This window comes from Nestor notabilis, unplaced genomic scaffold (assembly GCF_000696875.1).
Source record: "Nestor notabilis isolate BGI_N333 unplaced genomic scaffold, ASM69687v1 scaffold16898, whole genome shotgun sequence".
NCBI classification, from domain to species: domain Eukaryota; kingdom Metazoa; phylum Chordata; class Aves; order Psittaciformes; family Psittacidae; genus Nestor; species Nestor notabilis.
In genome coordinates this window covers 12,549-32,835 of record NW_009938913.1, presented here as the reverse complement: position 1 = coordinate 32,835, position 20,287 = coordinate 12,549, and the positions used below count along the sequence as shown (strand labels likewise).

Sequence of the window (20,287 nt, the reverse complement as noted above, 5' to 3'; positions counted from 1 at the left end):
TTTGTCGCCCTCCTGCCACTCTAGCTGAGCAGTGGCTCTGCCCGTTAACCCCGGGACTGATGGCAGTGTGGGAGACCTCAGAGCAGAAAGCTGCTGAAGCACTGCGTGCAAACAGCCCTGGAGCAAACTGGGAGGGAGAAGCACAGGAAAACCCGTCTGAGATGACTGAGGATTTTTTTTCAGCAAGGTGTTGGTGCTGCTGGTGTGGCCCAGGCAGCGGTGCATGACCCGATGGGCAAGGAACCCTGCCAGGCAGCACTTACATGTTTTTTTGCTGCACACACCCTTGGGCTGCATCTTGGCACCTTCAGGTACATGGGTCTGGGGATCCTTGTCAGGGGATGGTGCTTGCTCTGCCTGCTGTCACTGATTATCAGCGGCCAATCCCATATCCAACACTTAAAAGACCCTGGGCAAGCTGTTCAGAGGAAGGAAAAAGCTTTATTTCAGGGGAGAGAAGAAAACCAAAACAAACAAAGCAAAACAACCCTGGAGCAGCCGTGGGGGAAGCAGACATCTGCAACTGTAGGGCGTGAGGAGATGGAGCCAAGAACAGGACAGGATATTAGTGCTGGCACCACAGAGGGGAAATGTTTGGAGGAAACACAAAGAACATTAAACTTTTCTAGTTTTTAGATGATCAAAGCTGAAATACCTGCTCTGTGCCCTCCCCATACACCCTGTTCCCATGTGGGGTTCTCCTGGGCTGGGTCGGCTGAGGCATTGCTGGCTCTTGAAAGCATTTGGTACTTGTTTGCTGACCCAAAGCCTCAAAATAGAGTCAAATATAATTCTTCTGAATCTAAAAACTGTTCCACACTGCGCCTAATATCTGTTGTGGGTGTTGGATGTGAGGTCTGGTGGTCACCCCAGTGTGGAGCTGGAGGTCCTGGTGTCCCAGTAGAGCCCTCCCCAGCTCCACCAGGACCAGCTACTGCTCTCCACTACAGGGAGTGTGCCTGGCAGTCTCCCCATTCCCCAGATAACAGGAGGGCGCCCACGGGGGGATACTGGAGGCCCTGACTCCCCAAAACGGAGAGGCGGCCTTGGGCCCACAAACGATGCCTGCCTCCCTGCAGCCCCAGTGCCTGTGCAGGTGGTGATGGTGCCATGATGCCTCAGTTACCCTGGAGAAAGGTGGGTGCCGGCAGCACCATGACCAGAAGCGAAAACATCGGCACTACCCAGGGCTTCGCACTGCAACAGTCAACCTGTGGTCACTGGCTTGAGGGGGTTTTTATCTTCTTTTTTTTATTGTGTAAACTGATAACCATTTTTCTCACAACAGCGCAAGTAAATACCAAAGTCAGCCACTGAAATGGATCTTCTACAGAGGAAATTTTGAAGCACTTAAGGCAGGAATTGTTCATCTCTTGCTTCAATTTAACACTGAAAAAATATCAAACCTCAAGGTACTGACTGGCTTAACAGAACTTATATGGGAATTTTTTCTTACTATTTTCTTATTTAGTTTTTCATTTAAAAGATTTACATTATTATGGAAACTGATACTAAGCCACATTTGTCTCTGGCTTTCTTTAAAAATCCCTCAGTTTGTTTGATTTTTAAATGTAAAGGCACACAATAAAGCTTTATGCATTTATTAAAATATACAGATTTTGGTAAATTTAGATTTTTTTCATAGTATCTTGACAATATATATATATAATATGTATAATTGCCAACAACACAATCATTTGAAAAGAAAACTCACTCCATAACATATCTGTATATTTTTTTCTTTCTCATGACACACTACAAGATCCCATTGTACAATGCACCAATGGGCTTTTGGAAACCACAAAAAAAAATTTTAATAGAACAAACTGTTTTTAACAAATACACCAATTTCATACCAGAACTGCAGAGAATTGTAACACCAGAAAGTACCACCTGCAAAAAAAGCAAGATATACATCATAAAGACTGAACAAAACAAGGTGAAGATCATTTACAAGCTGGATTTACAACATCCCATTGTCATTCGGAGCGTGATTTCTCTGCTGTGTGGAGGATACCGGCGTGCTGCGCCTTGGACCGAGCGGTCGTAATGGCGTGGAGTGAATCTTTGGGGGGGGTGAGATCTTATAGAGTCGGTCTGGAAGAGTTGAGGTATTTATGCTCCATCGGTATCATGCACCGGGCCCCTCAGTGTGTGTGCCCTGCAGGGGGCTGTCAGGCATGGAGGGGCTGTGTGCCTCTTACCAGTGGTGGGAGCAGCATGGTACCACTCTGCCTGTGTCCTGGTGCATCAGAGGTGTGGGAACTTCTCTGAGGGCACCCAGGAGGAAGGCTAGATTTTGGGGTTACATCAAAACATGCACTCACACCTCCTCCCACTGTCCGAAACCGCTCCTGGTGCCAGCGGTGCCCAGAGGTGATGGAAATGCCTGAAAGTGTTGGACTTTGCAGCTTTTGCTTGTGCCCATTGAAGACCCTAATGCTTGCTGCAGGAGAAAGCGCGTGCGCTCCCACATGGCGGCTGAACCCACACATCCCCCAGGCACTGCCACCCAGAGCAGGGTGCAGGGACCCCACTGCGAACCAGCCTCCCTGGGCACTGGCCGCTCAGCTGCCAGCAAGCTCCGGCTAGACCCAGCCTGCGGCTCAGCCTCCGTCTCCTTATGCACCTCTTTTAGGTGAGATGTGGTGGGCTCGGGAGGAGGGTACAGCTCTCACCCCTGACACGGTGAGGACTGCTGGCAGCCCAGTCACATCAGACAGCGCCATGGCATCAAACGCTCTTTTCCAGCGGCCCCAGGAATAAGGCGCAGACATCCTGCCCCAGCACTTCCCTGGGAAGGGGAAGGAGGATGTGTGAATGGGAACAGGAGTAGCTGAAGGGCTTCACTCAATACGTGGATCCAATGAATAGGTTCTTACAGACACCAAAGAGCAAGGGATCAAGCCCTCATCAAATTATACAGAGTAACTAGAGAGGACATGACAACAGACACTGGTACTGGTAACTGCTCTGTAGCAAGAGATTAAGGCTGCAAAAGGAATAACAGACTTTGATTCAACAGGGTTCAGCAGATGCCTAAATACCATGTGGAAGCAGGACAAAGACAACTACCTCAGATATAGTATATTATAAGAGCTGGTAGGAAAATAGCATCAATCTTTCTCCCTGAAAATGTAAAGCCAGACCTGCGAGGTGCCATCTCTCTTGGGTACTTCTAAGGCATTGAGGACAAGAGCAGTCAAGCACAAGTGAGAGGTGACCTTTGCAAGAGGCGCTCAGCACTGCTGGAAAGGTTTCCCAAGCTGGTCCATGAGTGGTACACACACTGCAAACAGGTTTTCAGTGGAACACGTGATTTCTGACTGAAGAACTGTGGTAGGGGTGGACAATGGAAGGAGACACCAGACCGAAGCTTATGAGTCCTTTTGCCAAATCCTTGCTCCCATCCTGAAGCTCTCACAGACGCCAAACCTCCCTTGGCTTGCCTGGGGCACTCCGGGTTAAGATCTGCAGAACTGGGTGCTCTTTGCTGATAAAAGGGCTGTTGTTTGTCACCATTTGGGACAGAAGCTGCAGGGAAACTTCTGCAGCCACAGGAAGCGCCTCTTCATCAAGGCCCTGAGCCCCAGGAGTAATGTGGATCGGCATGGGTCCAGGCACCCTCTGCACCCAGCAGCCCACTTGCCCACAGAGGGTGCCAGGCAGGCTCTGCATTGTGTTTTGTGGGGCTGAGCCTCATTCAGTGAACCAAAGTGTTAGTGGTTCTCAGCATCACATATTGGAAATCCTACCTCATGCCCCAGCAACGTTAAATTGTCCCCTAGGATGCCAGGGACAGCCCCTGGTACGGGGGATTGGTCTGGGCTGCTCCAGGTGAGCCCCAAGGATGGGGACTGGGAATAGAGTGGATGTCTCTGTCTGATGGGGTACTTACTTAGTTATTAGTTATTCAAAAAGATGTTCCTCCATTGCAATGTTTTACACTAAGCAAGTTAGAGATGGGCTCCAGAACTGAAGCTCCAGAACTGCTTATCGCTGACTCAGCAGTGCAGTTGCTGACTGGGGTGGCTGCAACCAAACCCCACCACCATCGATGGGGCTGTGGGGACACTGGCAGCAGAGAACTTGATGGCACTGCTGGGACTCACGGCCATCCTTGGACCATAATGGAGGGTTTATCTATGAGAAACATCCACCTGCTGACCACCTCTGCCCCGTGAGCCACCAGCTCTGTTTGGTTACAAATTGAAATACAGACACTTACAGAATGCGCAGCATTTCAGTGTTTTTTTTTCATACAGCATCCACCAAGCCAGGGTCAGAAACAGAGAAAAAGGTGCAAGGTGGAGACAGCAGCAGGGAGGGAGATTTCAGCAGCCAAGTCCCCTCCACTTGCCACTCATGGCCCACCCTGCCAAGATGTGGCTGACCCACAGACTTTGCTACTTCGCAGGGGCATGGGTACATTCCTGAAGCACTGAGGCCAGAGTGAGCTCTGAAATGTGCCCACTGCAGTGAGGGAATTACAGCACAGTCATTTTTGTAAAAGACACAATATGGTGGAAACAGCGCCCAGCCTCAGCCTGGTGATGCTCAGAGGAACAGCGTCTGGTCCTTGCTGACCATTCGCACAAGGTGGGTTGAGCCAAGAGTGAGTCACAGCCATTGCTGTGACCAGAAATGGAACCAGGCTCCCAACCACAGATTTGGGATGTTTGGCTGTGCTGGGACTTCAAGGTTTGAAACATGGACCAATTTTGAATCACAGTATCTGAGATGCTTGGATTCGGGGATAGCACTGAGATGTACGCTGTATGTCTTTGCACAGAACAGGCTATGGTAACACTGTGTGATATAGAACCAGCATCTCTGGATCCATCTCTGAGCAACTCCCTTAAAAGGGGTTTGTCCATCTCCATTCTGCACCTACCCACCCATCTGTCCCACTGGCTCAGCTACTACTTCTACGTGGTTCAAAGAAAAAACACACACGTGCTAAGAAAGTGCCAAAAATGTAAAAGTGGCATCCCACTGCTGCAGCCATTGGGTGGACATTCCCCGGGGACTTTGTCCCCTCACATGCCCACCTCCCAACATCCTCCCAGTTTGGCACATCTCCCACTTCACTGCCTCCACGGTGTGGCTGGTGCTGGGAGATCAACCGGTGCCAGGGGAGCAGCTGGTATTCACCAAAGCGAGACCCGACCAGTGGAGCCAGGACAGGTCACAAGTGTGTTTGGTTCAGGGTCAATGGCAATTGCAGAGTGTGTCCCGAGGACCAGAGGTGAGCAGGGGGGTGGTGGAGGACCTGGGGAGGATGGGACAGGATGGGGGGGCGCGCGGGGCGTGGGGGGGATGGGACAGGGTGGGGGAGCCGCAGGGACCCTTCCTCTTCGGCTGGCAGCGCGGCACCCTGCTGTCCACCCTGCTACTCGGGTGAGTAGTCCAACTCGTCGTTGGCGATGAGAGCCTCCGACGGCGGTTTGTGCCTGCCTTTGCTTTTCGACCTGCTACTCGTCCGATGGCTTTCCTTTGCTCCTGCCATTTGCTGGTACGAGAAGCCCTTGTCCTCAGAGGGACCCCAGCCTGGGAAGCCCTCACCCTCAGTGGCATAGGAGAAGCCGTCGTCCACAGAGAAGGGGTCGACATCCACATCATAGCGCTGATAGGTGCTCTGGTGGAGGGCCTCCTCCCGAGCGCTGATCTCCAGCGTGCTGTTCCACATCCCATAGCCAAAGTATATGAGCAGACCTGTGGCAGGTGAAAGGGAGAGGGTTGGACCCCAGCCACCTGGATAAAACAGCACTATAAACATGCCAAGCCCCAAAATGGCACCTGATCCCCAAAAAGCACATCAGAGGTGGGTTAGGGATCCAGCCCAGCTCACCTCCAGCCTCTTCCACGTATGCTGGGCTGGCTCCAGCTGATGGTTAAGTGTAAGTAAATATACCTCTATTTTTTAAGTCAAGTGTATGCTGTAGTTGATGTCTGCTCTTTGAAGCTGTTGAGTGTGTGTTTTGGGGCTGCCAGCTGTGAGCCAGGGGCTGTATGTTTTAAACATCAGCCGGGATTGCTGCTGGCTGTGCTATCATGCCATCTGCAGCTTCGGTGGGACCACAGCTCCCAGCAGATGTGCGGAGGCTCCCAAGTCCCAACAACCCACATCTCCACCCTGTTACCCTCCTGGCTATCTTCTTCTCGCTGGAGTTTTCTCACGCTCTCAGTCTCTCTCCTGCTGGTGCTCGCAGCCACATGTGCCCCAGGGCTGTCAGGATGAGTGAATTCAGTATTAAACCAGCTCTGAAATACTGTCCTCTCCCCTCAGTAATTTCATCTTCTCCCACCTGATCTCACCTTTCTGCACCAGTGCTTTCCCTGGAACCAAATGTATCTGGAGATCTAATTTCCAGTGTACCCTGGGTTTAACCTACCCTAGATACGTACATGGAGATACCCAGAATTCTCCACAGGCCTGAACTGGCAATGGGGGACTGCTTCTGAGGTTAAATCCAGAGTCCGTGCGGCAGGACTGCACATCTCTGCCAGAAACACAAACCTCCCTCAGCAGTCAAGCAGCTGTGGATGGGACTGGTGGAGTCCATCACACTTCAATGGTGTGGCTTAATTGACTCACTGCCATTGCTGGCAGCTGAAGAGGCAATTAGATATGCCACAGGGGAAAGTATTTAACCACAGTAGATTAAGCTGATATTGGGAGTTGTCTATCCTTCCAGGTAGAAGGGCTTTCCCTGGATTTCCAGCTTCTCTTGTTGCCTTTGAGGGTCAAAAAGCACTGAGCATGTCTTCTCTGGCTCAAAGAATCCATGTGGCAGCTACTGCCCAGTGGCTTGCCTTAGAGCTAGAGGACTCTCAGAGATGGAGCTTTGCTATGGGACCTCAGCTGTGCAGGACTGACTCAGGATGACTGCAGTCCTCCTGAAGCAAAACAAGGAATAGCAAAATGGAGCAAAAACATGGTAGCAGCCTCCCCCCGAAAGAAAGAAACCACAAGACTATTCTAAGCTCTCTGAGACACCAGAGGGAGATCCAAGGCCTGTTCACATCATCTCCTGACTTTTCCAACTGAGCTCAAACATCTACAAATGTCTGGAGGCACCTGAGAAAAGCACAAAGACTGGTGAGCCCAGTACGGTGGCCTGTGCCTGCCTACCCCTGCTCCAGGGAGGGTGATTCCTGCCTTTACAGGACATGGCATCTGACCATGACTTTTGTATTAGTCCTCATTCTCTTCCCCCACCATTTTCTCCCTCTCATCCCAGGACCCTGAATCCAGTTCCCAAAGGGGAGGGCGGTTGGTGGGATAATTGGCCAAGGATGGTCCTTGTGGGTGCTGTCACCATTCTCAGGGTCTGTTGTCTTCAAGCGGGGTCCCTGTAGGCTGCTGCAATAGGGTTGACATTTCTCTGTAAAGAGACCCTTGGCTTTGATGCTGTCTTGTTGCTGCAGTTCTCTACAGTACAGGCTTGGGAGCCTTCAGGAGGAGCAATGAGAGCTGCTCTTTTTCTCTTGGGTTTGTGGAGTAAGTGAGTTGCAATGTAAAGCAAGGGAAACTATGGACATACCAAGCTCTGGCCATGTTCCAGGAAGCCTAAATTTGGGAAAAAATAAAGTCTACAACAGAGCCTGCAAGTCCTGAGATCCCCCTGCCACAGAGTTAAGGACAGACCAAGAAAAAGAGATACAATCCACAGATTCCTTGGCTCTATCTCTCCCAGGGCTATTGGGGATGGGCAGCTCTGGGCTTTGGAAATGCAGTGCTGAGATAATGGTGTGGGCTGCTGAAGAGCTCAAGTGGGTGAAATAGCAAGAAAGCAGGCAGATTTCTGTAGGAAACCTGCCTGTGAGGCAATCTGTAGAACCCACCTACTTCGCATCAAAAGACTCATCAAAACAGTCACCTTTGCATGGAGCAGTTTACTTTCATCAAACTGACATTTTCTGGAGGTGTAATTTTCCATTGAGCTGTGGTTCGGGGGCTTGATTAACTCAGATTTCTAAGAACTTCAGGATGACAAGGGACACATGCAAAGGACTGGGTATGTCCCAGCTGAAGAAGTATTGCCTAAGCACTCTAATTAGGCAAGTTCTTATTAACACCCTTTCAAAAGAGTGTCAGTTAAAAAAATAAAACAAATGAATCTGGGACTCACCCACAAAACACCAGACGGCAAATCGGATCCACGTGACCGTGGAGAGCTTCAGCATGAGATAGATATTCACCAGCATAGCGAAGGCAGGGACAAAGGGCAGGCAAGGTGCCATGTAGGGCAGCTTCTTGGGGTTTTCTGGCTGCTGCAGGATCACAAACACCAGCACAATGATGAGCAGGATCATCAGCACGACGAGGAGGACAGCCCACCAGCTCTGCTCGTAGATGTAGTCTGCCCCAAAAATGATGAAGGAGCAGAAGATGAACATGAGGACGAAGAGCAGGAGCACGCAGGTGGTGACGGTGTGGCCAGTGGCCACTGTGGGTCGGTCCATTTTCCCCGGCAGTCCAAGGTGGATCCGCATCGTGTAGTAGCGAGGGCCGATCAACTTCTTCAGCTTGATGAGGTAGATGTTCTCTGACTCATCTGCCTCTATCCCTGTGGTCATGTCTACTGTGCCATAATTGGGGTGATTCACACTGTAGGTGGATTTATCGGATTTCCCGATTAGCATCTCGTTATCCCCCAGTGAAGGCAGATTTTTTGCCCCACACGTGTTGGTCGGTGGGCCAGTGAACTCTTCTCCTTCACTGCCTGGGGAGCAAGCTTCCTTCTCACAGTCAGCCAGGATGCCCTCCTTCTTCTTGGTGTGCTCCTCGGAGAGGAACTTGACAAAGCCATCAATGTCACTCTCGGGCTGGTATCGGAGGAGCAGGACGCAGACGGAGACCAGCGTGTAGGCGAGCAGTGTGCCAATGGACATCATTTCTATCAGGTCCCGCAGGCTAACCAGCAAGGAGAGCAACGCTGCAAGGAATCCAGAGACGATACAAGCCACTACAGGGGTTTCTGTGTAAGAACTGACGTGGGACAAAAATCTGGAGTGCAAAACGGTTGCATAAGATTAAAATTACAACGTTAAATCACAGTGGTTCCCTATTGCAATAACCCTTACCTGAGGTCAGGCTCAGAGCTGTGATTCCCACAGCTCTTGTTGCTTCTTGAAGCTTAGATTCCAGGTAACTGGGGACTGGAAATACTGCTGAGGCTGGATCTGGAGTTGCATCTAGGTCTAACCAGCACTGAAATGGGCACTTGGACACTTGCAAGTAAGTGCCAAGATTTTATGCATATAAGCTGCTCTCCTTTGCAAGTAACTCTTAGATTAAACACATGCTCACATAAGCCGAATCTCTAGCTTCCAGCATCAAATGAGAAACTTTTGCTTAGATCTCTCCTAATTCCTCCCTGTCCCAGCCATGATTTTGTGTTGGTGTGTGCCCTGTTCTGCAAGCACTGAGTCTGTGCACGCCCACTGCTCCCTACAGTGGTGCCACTGGACAGTCAGGGTGAAGGAGAGACCCCATCCACCAGAAAACCTCCCCTTTGAGTCCCAAGGAGGAAAAAATAAATGTCAGCATGGGCTCAACTGACCTGAAGAGCAGCCCATCGCCAGCCATGGCATAAATGACTCTCGGCATTGGGAAGAGGGAGCCCAGCAAGCTGACGGTTAGGCCAGCCACGGACCCAATGGCAACGATGAACTTGGCTGCATAAAAGCCATGAGCCACAAACATTTCCATCAGCGGGGATTCGGTGTCAATGGCATCATAGGGTACCATCAACGTGAGGATGATGCTCACCTGGAGAAGACAAGAGGAGAAGGACATGGGTGTCAGCAGCAGCTCCAGGGCTGCTGGGGGCGCGCATGGTGCAAAGGCTGTTTCTCAAGGGTGGAAAGCCAAAAATTCCCAGTCTGATTGGGATTGCATTCCTACATCCTATGGGGAGGGGATGTAAAATGCTGGAGGTAAGGCCTGTACACACTTTGCTGTGGAGTGGTTAATCCAGGAACTGTGGGGCCTCAGACTGCCATTGGAAAGCAAGAAGGTGACACCTTGAACCTTGCTGCTGTGGTGATGCGGGAGACTGGTGGGACTGGAAGGGGTTAGTTACACTTGCATTGTCCATGTTCCTGTGTAGGGACAGCACTGCCCAAGTCATGTACTCCCCATGGGACACATGAAAACCCAAGATGTCACTGCATGGGGTACACTCTGATCCTGTTTAAGCCGGAGAAATTGGTTTTGAGGGAAGCCCGCCATGCTGCAGGAGAGACAGTGGGTGAGTTTCTTTGAAATGATCAGAACAATATTTTTTCTCCTTTGTGAGTCAATTTTGCTTTTTATAAGGAAAATCCCTGAGCGCAGACACACATTTCTTGGGGTGCAAAGCAGCTGGGTATCTCTGGCATGGCCATCCCTGCCCATCCTCCCCCTCACGTGGACTCTCTCCCGCATCTCCAGCGGAGGCAGTGCTGCTTTTCTCCAAAATATGGAGAAAGGTTGCTGCAAAGCTGCTGTTCCTTCTGCTTTGCTGCACTTCTGGATGCAAAAATAGCTGTGGATAGCGATGAGGGGTGAGGAAACAGCAGCTGACTGCCACCATCTCCCTGCAGCCAGCAGAGGGATCTCAGTCTGGTGACTGGAGCTTGAGGACAAACTGGGCTGTGGCCGAGGGGAGCCTCAGCAGGACAGTGCAGTCACATGGAAACACAGCTGATGTCTCAGTTCCCACCAGAGAAAGGGCCCTTGTCTGAGGGTCAGACTGGCACCCTGGCTAATGGCGGGGGAGCTGCGCAGATGCCCAGAAGGGACGCGCTATATATAGAAGTTTTTAAAAAATATATATACACATACATGCATATTTATGTACATTTACATATGCACAGCTAGTACTTACTGACACATATGCTGTCAAGCACATGACAAGTGAGGCCGTGATGGCGTAGGGGATGGAGGTGTTGGGGTTCTTCGCTTCTTCTCCCGTGGTAGCAATGATGTCAAAGCCGATGAAGGCGTAGAAACACGTCGCAGCCCCTTTGAGCACCTGCATGGAGGATCGAGCACCTGAGTGCCAGCAGGGAGGCTGGTACCCAGCCAGGGAGAGGGAACTGAGCGGAAATGAAGGAGCCCAGTTCTGCCTCATTGGAGTTAAAGGGTGAGTGGGGCAGATTAGGGTGTGCACACATAGAGGTAGGCATTCCCATCAACGGACTGATCCTGGGATGGGAAAATATTTCAACATGTTGCCCGAGTCACTGGAGGCATCTGCAGCTCACTCGTGGTGCACCACAAACCTGAGCCTGTGCAGTGCCCAAATCTGCTGCGAGATCCTGGCAGTGACAGAGGAAACAATTAACCAATTTCAGGTTTGCTTTCACAATCCTCCACCTCAAATCCCTTTATATTATTAGGGATTTGGAGCATGTTTACACGCTTAGCAAGATGTCTCATGTGGCAGCAAGATTGCTAACAGAGGAAGCAGAAGAGAGCAGTAACAGTCAGATGTGCTCCACTTTCCAAACAACCTCTGTTTTGCTTGGAAGCTGCAGACAGGTTAGGAATGCACATTGGAGCATTTGGATGAGGAATAATTTGTACTGTTTGGTTATTTTTTTAATGTGATTTTTAAAAATATACAATAGTAGCAAGAACATTGATAGGAAAGCAATGCTGGAACAGGCTAAAGACTGTGTGGCTGTGAGCGAGCTAATTTGCAGTTGTAAAGCTTTTGCATACATCTAGCTAGTTACCTGAGTATCAAATGTTCTTCACATTCCTGTCATCTCAGCTGTCTAGTGATGGAGCACACAGTAAAACTCACCTCTTTCAGGACACAACCTGTAATAACTTTTTTAGAGTATTCCCTACGCTCCTGGGGATCTCATGCTTGTGCTCTGGTGGATTTACTTTTACAAACAAACAGACAAACAGCCAGCTGAAAATGGTGGGAAAACCATATCAGTTTTGATGTGGTTTGGATATGTATTTTTACTGATTTTTTGACAGGAGATATTTGGTGAGTTCAATGGGAGCAAAACAGCTATTTCTATTTTCTCTTTTTCATTCCTATTGTATGGCATAAAAAGCCAAGCACAATCCAAAGGTAAATAAAATCTCTGCTCTCAAATGGGCCTGAGTGCTCTTTCACTGTTGTTCTCTGGCAGGGAGTTGTTGATTTACTAAAGGGAGGTGCAGGGACTGTGTGGCAGCTTGGGACCCTTTCAATAATCAAGATTCTTGGTTTATTTTACTTTCTTGCTTATTTTTCTGCACAAAACCCTGATGGAGTCGAGCAGTGTAAATCTGAGAAATTATCTTGGGTTTAGGCCAGCTGAGATATTTTCAGTCTCTGTTCATCCTTGGATAAAAACCAGTGCAAGCAAGCTAAAAAAGCCAAATATGTCCAAATTCTCAGTAAGCTTTAGGGGAACATCCATAAAATAAGTACTGGCAGGTGGCTTTATGAAGTGCTCAAAACAAATGCTTGAGAACATTGTTGTTGAAAAACAGCCAACACAAGTATCTCCCCCTCAGCAGAGGCTGAGCCAGTTCCTCTTAAGCACCCTGTCTCGGATGGCCACTGCATTTTGCTCCATTGCCTAGCAATCAGTGGCATTTCCTGGGGTATACTTTCATCTGGAGTTTGGCTCTTGAGGAGGATGTTTAGGAAAAGTTCTGGTTTTTTTCTAGGAGACATAGGCAAAGCATTGCCAAACTCTCTGAGTTTGGTGGACTGAGGAGGCCTGGATCCAAGCCTGCACTGCTGGAAGTTGGAGGTCCCTGGCCAAAGCACAGGTGGGTTTAGCAGGGTTGAGATTTGGGGAGTGCAGTGGCAGTAGGGTGTGTATACCACAAGGAAAGCGGGGTGGTATACGCCAGCACAAAGTGTGGCTCTGCTTAGGTGCTGTGTGTTTCCCTTCATGTGCCCAGGACTTACCCCCGGCCATCCAAATGGCAGGAATTGCCCTTCAGCCCAGTTGTCACTTTTAATATAGAAGAGACCAGCAATCATGATGAAGATCCAGACTGCCAGGTTAATGACGTTGAGTACGTTGTTCAGCCCCACTGAGTTCTTCACCCCTATGGCCACAATGATGGTGACAATGACAGCAATGACCAGAGCAAGAAGGTCAGGGTACGACTCCTCTCCTTTCCCTAAGTAAGAGAAAAGAGGTGTGTAATTCTTCAACCATAGCTGCAAACAGCATCTTCAGAAACTCTGTAGGGGCTTTGAAAAATACTTTTCAGACTCTGAGGCTTTGCAGAACTCCTTGGCCTCATTGCAAAGGCAGTCTCCAGCTGCTCCTGCCTCTGCTAGCTAAAGCTGTTTTATTAAGGTAATAAATCTTGGTGCCTCAAGACTGTCAGGAGTTTTGGGAGGGCAGGGAAGAAACAATCAGATCCCACTTTGCGTAACATGTATCTGCTAAGTACTAATCAAAAATCAATCAAACATGTAGTTTTCATGACACAGGTACAGGAGAGCTAGCTGCTTTACTCACTGGTGGGAATCACGGACTGGAACTGCTGTTCACACAGGACCATCACAGCCCCGAGTTTCTACATGGCAGTACTGTAGACACTGTGTGCCTTAACAGGACTGAGCAGAGTACTTGCATGGGGTGAAGTGCTCCTGTGCTGTCATTAGCCTCTGGCATTTGACTAATTTTTCTGGATGCTTATCCTGCTAAATGCCAGCTCATCCCAAAGGAGCTCAAAGTATTGTGTATCCCATCCCCCTGAATCCCGTCTGTGAACCAGGCTGCAAAGGCAAAGTACCAGAGGCAGACGGATGGTAAATAATGAATGAAGCTTAATATCCATGTCTGACTTTTGATGATCTTTCAATTACTTTTTGAGTAATTGGGAGCCTATGCATAGCATAACACACCTAGTCCATTCAACGTCCCGACGCTGTTGATCATCCAGCGGCTGATGGTGTGGTTGGCCAGTGAGTCAAACATGCTGCTGAGGGCACTGGCGCCCGCGGCCGTGCCGATCAGGTACTCCAGGATGAGGTTCCAGCCGATGAAGAACGCCACAAACTCCCCCACTGTCACATAGCTGTAGGTGTAGGCAGAGCCTGTGGTCTTGGGGACCCGCACGCCAAACTCAGCGTAGCAAACGCCTGGTTAGAAAAATATGAAAAACGTAAGGAAAATGTGCTTGGAAAAGGAAAAAGTGAAACTGCCTTGGTCCCACCTGCCTGGAGGTGCCAGGAAGTGCCCAGGGCTGTATTCAGCATCAGGAGCACAGAGACATCACAGGAGGCCATGGTGACCCTCCCTTCCCAATCATTTGGCTTAAAATCCAGCTCATTTTCCCATTAAAATCAAGCTGTGATGGATTTATTTTTTTGGAAGGCTGCACAGTTCAAACTATCCAAACCTTTACAGTCTGTTGCAGAAAAGCCTTCTCACAGGTGTGTGCCTCTGATGTGGGACCTTTGGCATGGCCAACTGCAGCCCCCCAGACACAAAACCAAAGCTCGGAGCAGAACTGAGCACCATGGTTGGTGTGGTCCTTGCAGCCCTGTTTCCCTGCAGTAGCTTTGATGATGATAGGTACCTCTTCTTTCCCATCCAACAGTGACATAATAGGATTTTTGATGGTTTTCCTGGGATTTTATAATGTTTTATAATGTGATATCAATGTACTGGTAAGCTCCCAGTGCTTTTGGCTGCAGAAATCATCATAGTCCTGGGGTTCGCCAGGGAAAAGTGGTTACAGTGAGACCTGCCAGGGGACGGTGTTTATGTTTCTTTGAAGTACTGTGGGGCACAACTAGGTCAGGGTTGGGTATAGTCGTTGCATGGGATACTGGACCAGTGTTGCCCTGCCTCATCCTAGAGCAAGATGCTGCAGGAAGGCTCATACCTCTCCCTGCCTCAGTTGTGCTATCTCCAAATGACTATCTTGGTTTACTGCTATGAAGATCCAGGCACGAGAACTGTCCTGCTCATCCCTGCTCTAATTTGTACCTGTGCAAGAGGAGTTTGAAGCCACATTACGTAGAGAACATAAGATATTTTAACACTTAAAATTGTTACATGTTAAGTCTCGTTCTGAAGAACAGCTGCAAAACTGACTTTGTAGAAGAAAAAAAGAGAAGCAAAAAGAGGTATTTAATTGGAACTGTTTGGGAGGCAATTTCAGTGGACTTTAATACTTTCCAAACTCCTTGTGTACTTACTATGTCGGGATACTTTTCAATAAAAACCTGACCCTGACACACTGATGTCTTAAAACAACCATTAGATTTTATTTAAAAGGAATGGATGGACTTAGTCATAAATTCCCCAAATATTAGTCAGAACAAGTGCTGGAAGGCCACACTGTGTCCTGAGTGTTTAACACTGATTAAGACCTTGCCCCAAACTCCCCAGTTCAGCTTGTATGGGAATATGGGTTAGGGTCGTTACTATCATTGTGTGAACATGTAGTAGTTATTGAGTTCTTTATCAACAACTATTCTCTATTTAGAAGATAATAATTGCTTCAAATTTGCTATCAGTTCAGTATAGAGAAAGGAATGAATAACTTATAAAAATGTTAAAAGGTTGTTGCTCTCACTGCTAATGCAGTTTTTACACAGTACAAACACAGAATTATTGAATCCTTATGCCGAATTTGGTGGTGTTTCTTGTCTTGGTATTGGAGGATTTTTATATTCCATTCACTGTTTAACTTGCATGCACAGTGCTGGCAGTGCTTTGCAATGGGTCTTCAAAACTTGATTTCTGTAAAGCAGGCCCAACTACAGGAGCAGCAAGACATCTCCATCATCCAGCCTTACAGATGGTCGTTATTTAAAGCTGATGAAAAATGCATGTACTCGGCAAAGGTAAGACATTCACAGATAACTACAGGCCTGAATGATTTATGAAACAGGTGCTCTGATGGGGACAAGTATCTAGTTTCTCTCTTTGATGGCCTTAAAAATCATATAATCTTTCTTGGAGGCAATTCTACTTTTAGCCAATTACAAGATAAGGATTAAAGATGATTGTTACTGATACAGAATGATCATGGCAAAACAAAGACATTAATATGTATAAAATGTTTGAGTTTTCAATTACATTACTAGGGTCCCAAAATAGAACAGTAATCTTTCACTGTGCATTGGGTACAGCAACACATTGTGGATATCTGCATAGGTATCAGCATATATTAAGAAAATAAATTACTTTCTATCATAGTACGCAGTACCCAGTCTGGGGCACAAGTGATACAAGATCTGTCATCCACCCCTGACTGCCAGTGGCTGTATCGGGTGGCATTGATCAAATCACTTCACTTTGTGGTGCTGCAGGTCCTCCTTCAGAAACAGGGTTCACAGCACATCCCTCTCTGCTTAAAAAGGAAGAAAATATCATAATTTATTACGTTGCAGATTTTATCTCACTGATCTCTACTGCATCACTACTGTATTATTACTATTATTATTACACTACAACTGCATAATAAAACTGTTAGTTACTCCTCGGCAGCCCCTGCTATTCAGCACTTCATCCTCTGGTACCCAGAGAGATGCAGCTCTGCCCGTGCCTGGCTCCAGGTCTGCAAGGGGACGCTGGGGCCTCTTCACCACGATGAATGTGGAGACAGATTTCTTTTCCCTCTCCAGTCAAAAGTGTTTGCAAGTTCTTGCAGAAATCAAACCAACACAGTGGTTGTTTAGAAGAGCAGTCTTTTTACAGACGACCATTTCTTTTCTTTGACTATCAGCTACACTGTATAACTGGTGTGATGGTCATAATGCTGATGTAATTACACAATTATTGACATTATTCAACAAGACATAAACACAGCTGAGTGGTTTGGTCCATGACATTGTCCCTTCCAAGATCCCATCTACAGAACCCCATTTTTCAGATTTAATTGACTTGTCCATTCTCTGGTTTATCTTGTTTAAGGGTAGGAAGTGAGGCAGGCAGCAGCCTTGCATACAGTGCCTGTATACCAGTTGGATGTTACTGTGTTAGCAGTGGCTTGAGGTCACACTTCGCATCCTGACTTGCTCAGTGGGGACTTTTGCTGGTGAGTGGTGCCTCAGTGGGGCAGGAGGACGGGCCATGAAGTCGCCACTCGCTTCAAACCCCAAATTCCAGCACTGCAACAGCCACTGGGCAGCACGAACAGTGGCACAAGGAACTGGTGCAAACACTGCATCTTCATTCACTCTTTTGGTTGCTGCCTTACTTTCAATGTGCCAGGCTGGTGGTGGTCGTGGTGTGGATGCTGACCCTCCCACTGCCACCTGGCACAATGCCAGAGGGACCATGAGGCATCCCAGAGGGCACTAGCATGATGGGAGTGATATTTCATGTAGAACAAGCCTTCAGTAAGGGGCCTTTCAGCAGCGCTGGAGATAACACTAATTAATCCATGCTACTACACAAGAAATCTAGAGGGACCATCCTTCATTAACCAAAAGCAGACAATTTATTGAGGCAGGTATACAGCAAAACCCTATTTTCAGCAAGCCTGTCCATTGTGTTTCATGATCACTGTGTGCAGATACATAAAAGGCAGCTCTGTAAAGAAAGCTTCCTTAGAAAAAGGACTCCCAGCTCTCCAGCAGCACCCAAGCAGCTCATGATCAGCATCTGCTGGAGCACCTCATCCTGGCCCTAATCCTGCAGCAGCTGAGACACATGCTCAGCTCTCCCCTGCTCTGCTGTACACTCAGGATGTTGCTGACCCTGCTTGCACATGGGTGCCAGGTAAGAGCATGGCAGTGTGCTTCAAAACTGTCTGGGGAGGGTGCTGATTTTTGCCAACAAGGGGCTTTGGTTAGACATGGGGGTGACAGTAGGGAATCCCAGTGATCATAGCCTATGGAGGGAACCTGTGGTGTTCCCTGTGCTGGAGGCTTTGTGAGGGGAAGTTGGGCAAGCGTTTCTGCTTGACAGCTGAATAAAAGGCCTTCCAGTGAGAGAATAAAAGAGATTGATTTAGTTTATCAGTTTAATCAATTATAGTATGTCTGTAAGTACCCTGATGGAGCACATGCTGTTTAAACCAAGGGGAAGGCATAACTGCAATTTGTCTGGTAGATGAAATCAGAATACTCCCTGTCTGGGCTAAACAGTGCATAGGGATGTCTTACTGTCAGGACCTGCCTGGTGGGGCTTCGCTGTGGCTGTCCCCAGGGAGCCAAATGGCTTTCTGGAAGGGGCGTTTTTTAGCCAAAATCCTTCTGGGCTCACTTTACGGACGGTGGGATCTGATTTGGTAGTTTGTGATGCACCAAGGGAGAGAGGGTGACCTAGTGGTCCCATCTGGCCTGGCCTTACAACTGTAAGAAGCTCCTTAAAATCTGTCTGTGCACACCTGCCCTAGTTCAGTGCCTGGCACACCAGGAGTCACCATGATGTGAGAGCTGAAATCAAGTCCCCAGTGAGCCCAATAGCACGTCCAGCTCCCAGACTCTTGCTTGGTTTCACTTGCCAAAAATGTGTTGCTGTTATAAGCAACAGCAGCGTCAAGGATGAAGTGAGGAAGCAGCCAAGGAGACTATCAAAACACTGCATCCTTTGCAAAACACTTTCCCAGGGCTATAAAAGCAAGGGGAGATGAAAGCTGAGTGGGATGCGGCGCAGGCTCCTGTGGGCAAAGGCAGGAGGAGCTCCCTGCTGTGGGGCAGGGTTCACGTCTGGGGTGAAGAAGCCCCTTTTGGAGTACAGTGTGTTTTTGTTTGATGAGACCCACCCAAGCTCCATTTGCTCTTGGTTTGCATCACAGCCAGCAAAACCCTTCTAGAGGAAAGAAAGCAGGCGGTGGTAAAAGATAAAGACACTGATGCTATCTACTGCCTTGGTTAAAAAATGGGCATTTTGGTTCATCTGTTGTGTTGAGATCTCAAGCAAGGTATCTTACTGCACATTCTCAGCTCTTGTTCTAGGCTAAACCAGTGGTATATGTGTCAGCTGCCTTGTCACTGTGGTCCAGCTGCTGAGTGGGGTGGCAGGACAGTGTGTGTGGTGGTCCCTACCCAGCATCACTGGGTTCTCCCTGGCACAGCTTTGGAGAGACGGTGACACTCATCCCCGTGCTGTGCCAGGGTTGTGCCTCTGGGGTGTAGAGGGATCGCACTTCACATGCACTTTGGTAGGATCTCCATGGAGCAGCACTACAACCTCCAGGAAAAGAGCATGATGTGCTCCCATCTCTCCCTACAAAAATCCAAGGACTTGAAAAGCAGAGTTGGGTCACTTTGTATTTGTTGCTCCTGTCTTCTATCAAAGCCCTTTGCCATTTACTCAGGTTTCCTTACCCAACCTGCAGATAAAAGCTGGATACCAGACTGACACAGCATGCAAAGTCCTCTGAGCAGGGAGAGCAGGGACATCACATCATCGAATTAGCACTGATCTGGAAAGGACAAATGCCAGCAGTACTGGCTTCATGAGGAAGCCGCAGCTTGAGCCATATGCTCAGCTGGGTTCCTACAGAGGAGATGGAATTCACTGGCTTTTCACTAAAATACATAATCCTTCTCTTTCTGCACTTGTTTGTTGGGTTTTTTGTTTGGAAATTCAAGAGCGATCCTGCATGAATAGGAGCCAGTAGAATCAACTCCAAAACCAACAAAGGAATTTTTTAACTGTTAGCAATGTTGACAGCAAAAGAAGCTGGTCCCAGTGATACCCAAACCATTTTTAACCAGGGTTTCCCACAGCCATGGTGCACTCTCACTCCAGTGCTGTGGCTTGGCCACACTCTCTGCCTTGGGCACACACTGCAAAACTTTCAACTGTTTCAAAATATATTGACCACAGGCTCCATCCCTGAGGAAGCCATCAGCAGCTCACCAGGGTGATTATACTTAGGCTGCTGGCTCCCAGGCCATTAGGTTTGGTCTGATATTTGGACAATGAGAGACAGTGCACCTGAGGTGGGTAAGCCCAGTGTGAAAGGGTTTTTTACTCTGTGGAGAAGGCGCTACCTCCTTGCAGCTTTTGCTGCTGAGCTCGGGTCCTGCCAGGCATCCACCCGTGAACGGAGCCAGGGGATGCATGAAATGGTATGTTACTCAAAACGACTCACCTGACAGGATGGAGGCAACGGCAGCGATGATGAAGGAAACAATGACCCCGGGCCCTGCCATCTCCTTGGCCACGAGGCCGGACACCACGTACATGCCTGTGCCCACACAGCTCCCGACGCCAAGGGAGATGAGGTCGAGGGTGGTGAGCACCTTGGCCAGCCTGGCGCCCTGGGTGGCAGTGGTCCCCGTGCCCTCCAGCATTGACTCCACAGGCTTGGTGCGCAGGACGCGGGTGCGCCGGGCATGGCCTGCAG

The 20,287-nt window shown here is 48.7% G+C and overlaps 1 protein-coding gene across 1 annotated transcript; it reads right to left on the bottom strand.

Annotated features, from left to right (window-relative positions):
• Window positions 1-5,392: 5,392 nt before the first annotated feature.
• Window positions 5,393-20,281, bottom strand: SLC7A14 (solute carrier family 7, member 14; the record flags this gene model as incomplete). The annotated part of the gene is made up of 7 exons (XM_010019597.1): window positions 5,393-5,715; window positions 8,136-9,013; window positions 9,570-9,778; window positions 10,878-11,024; window positions 12,918-13,135; window positions 13,872-14,108; window positions 20,033-20,281. Coding segments are annotated over 7 exons (2,261 nt in total), but the record flags the coding sequence as incomplete, so codon positions are not given.
• Window positions 20,282-20,287: the final 6 nt, after the last annotated feature.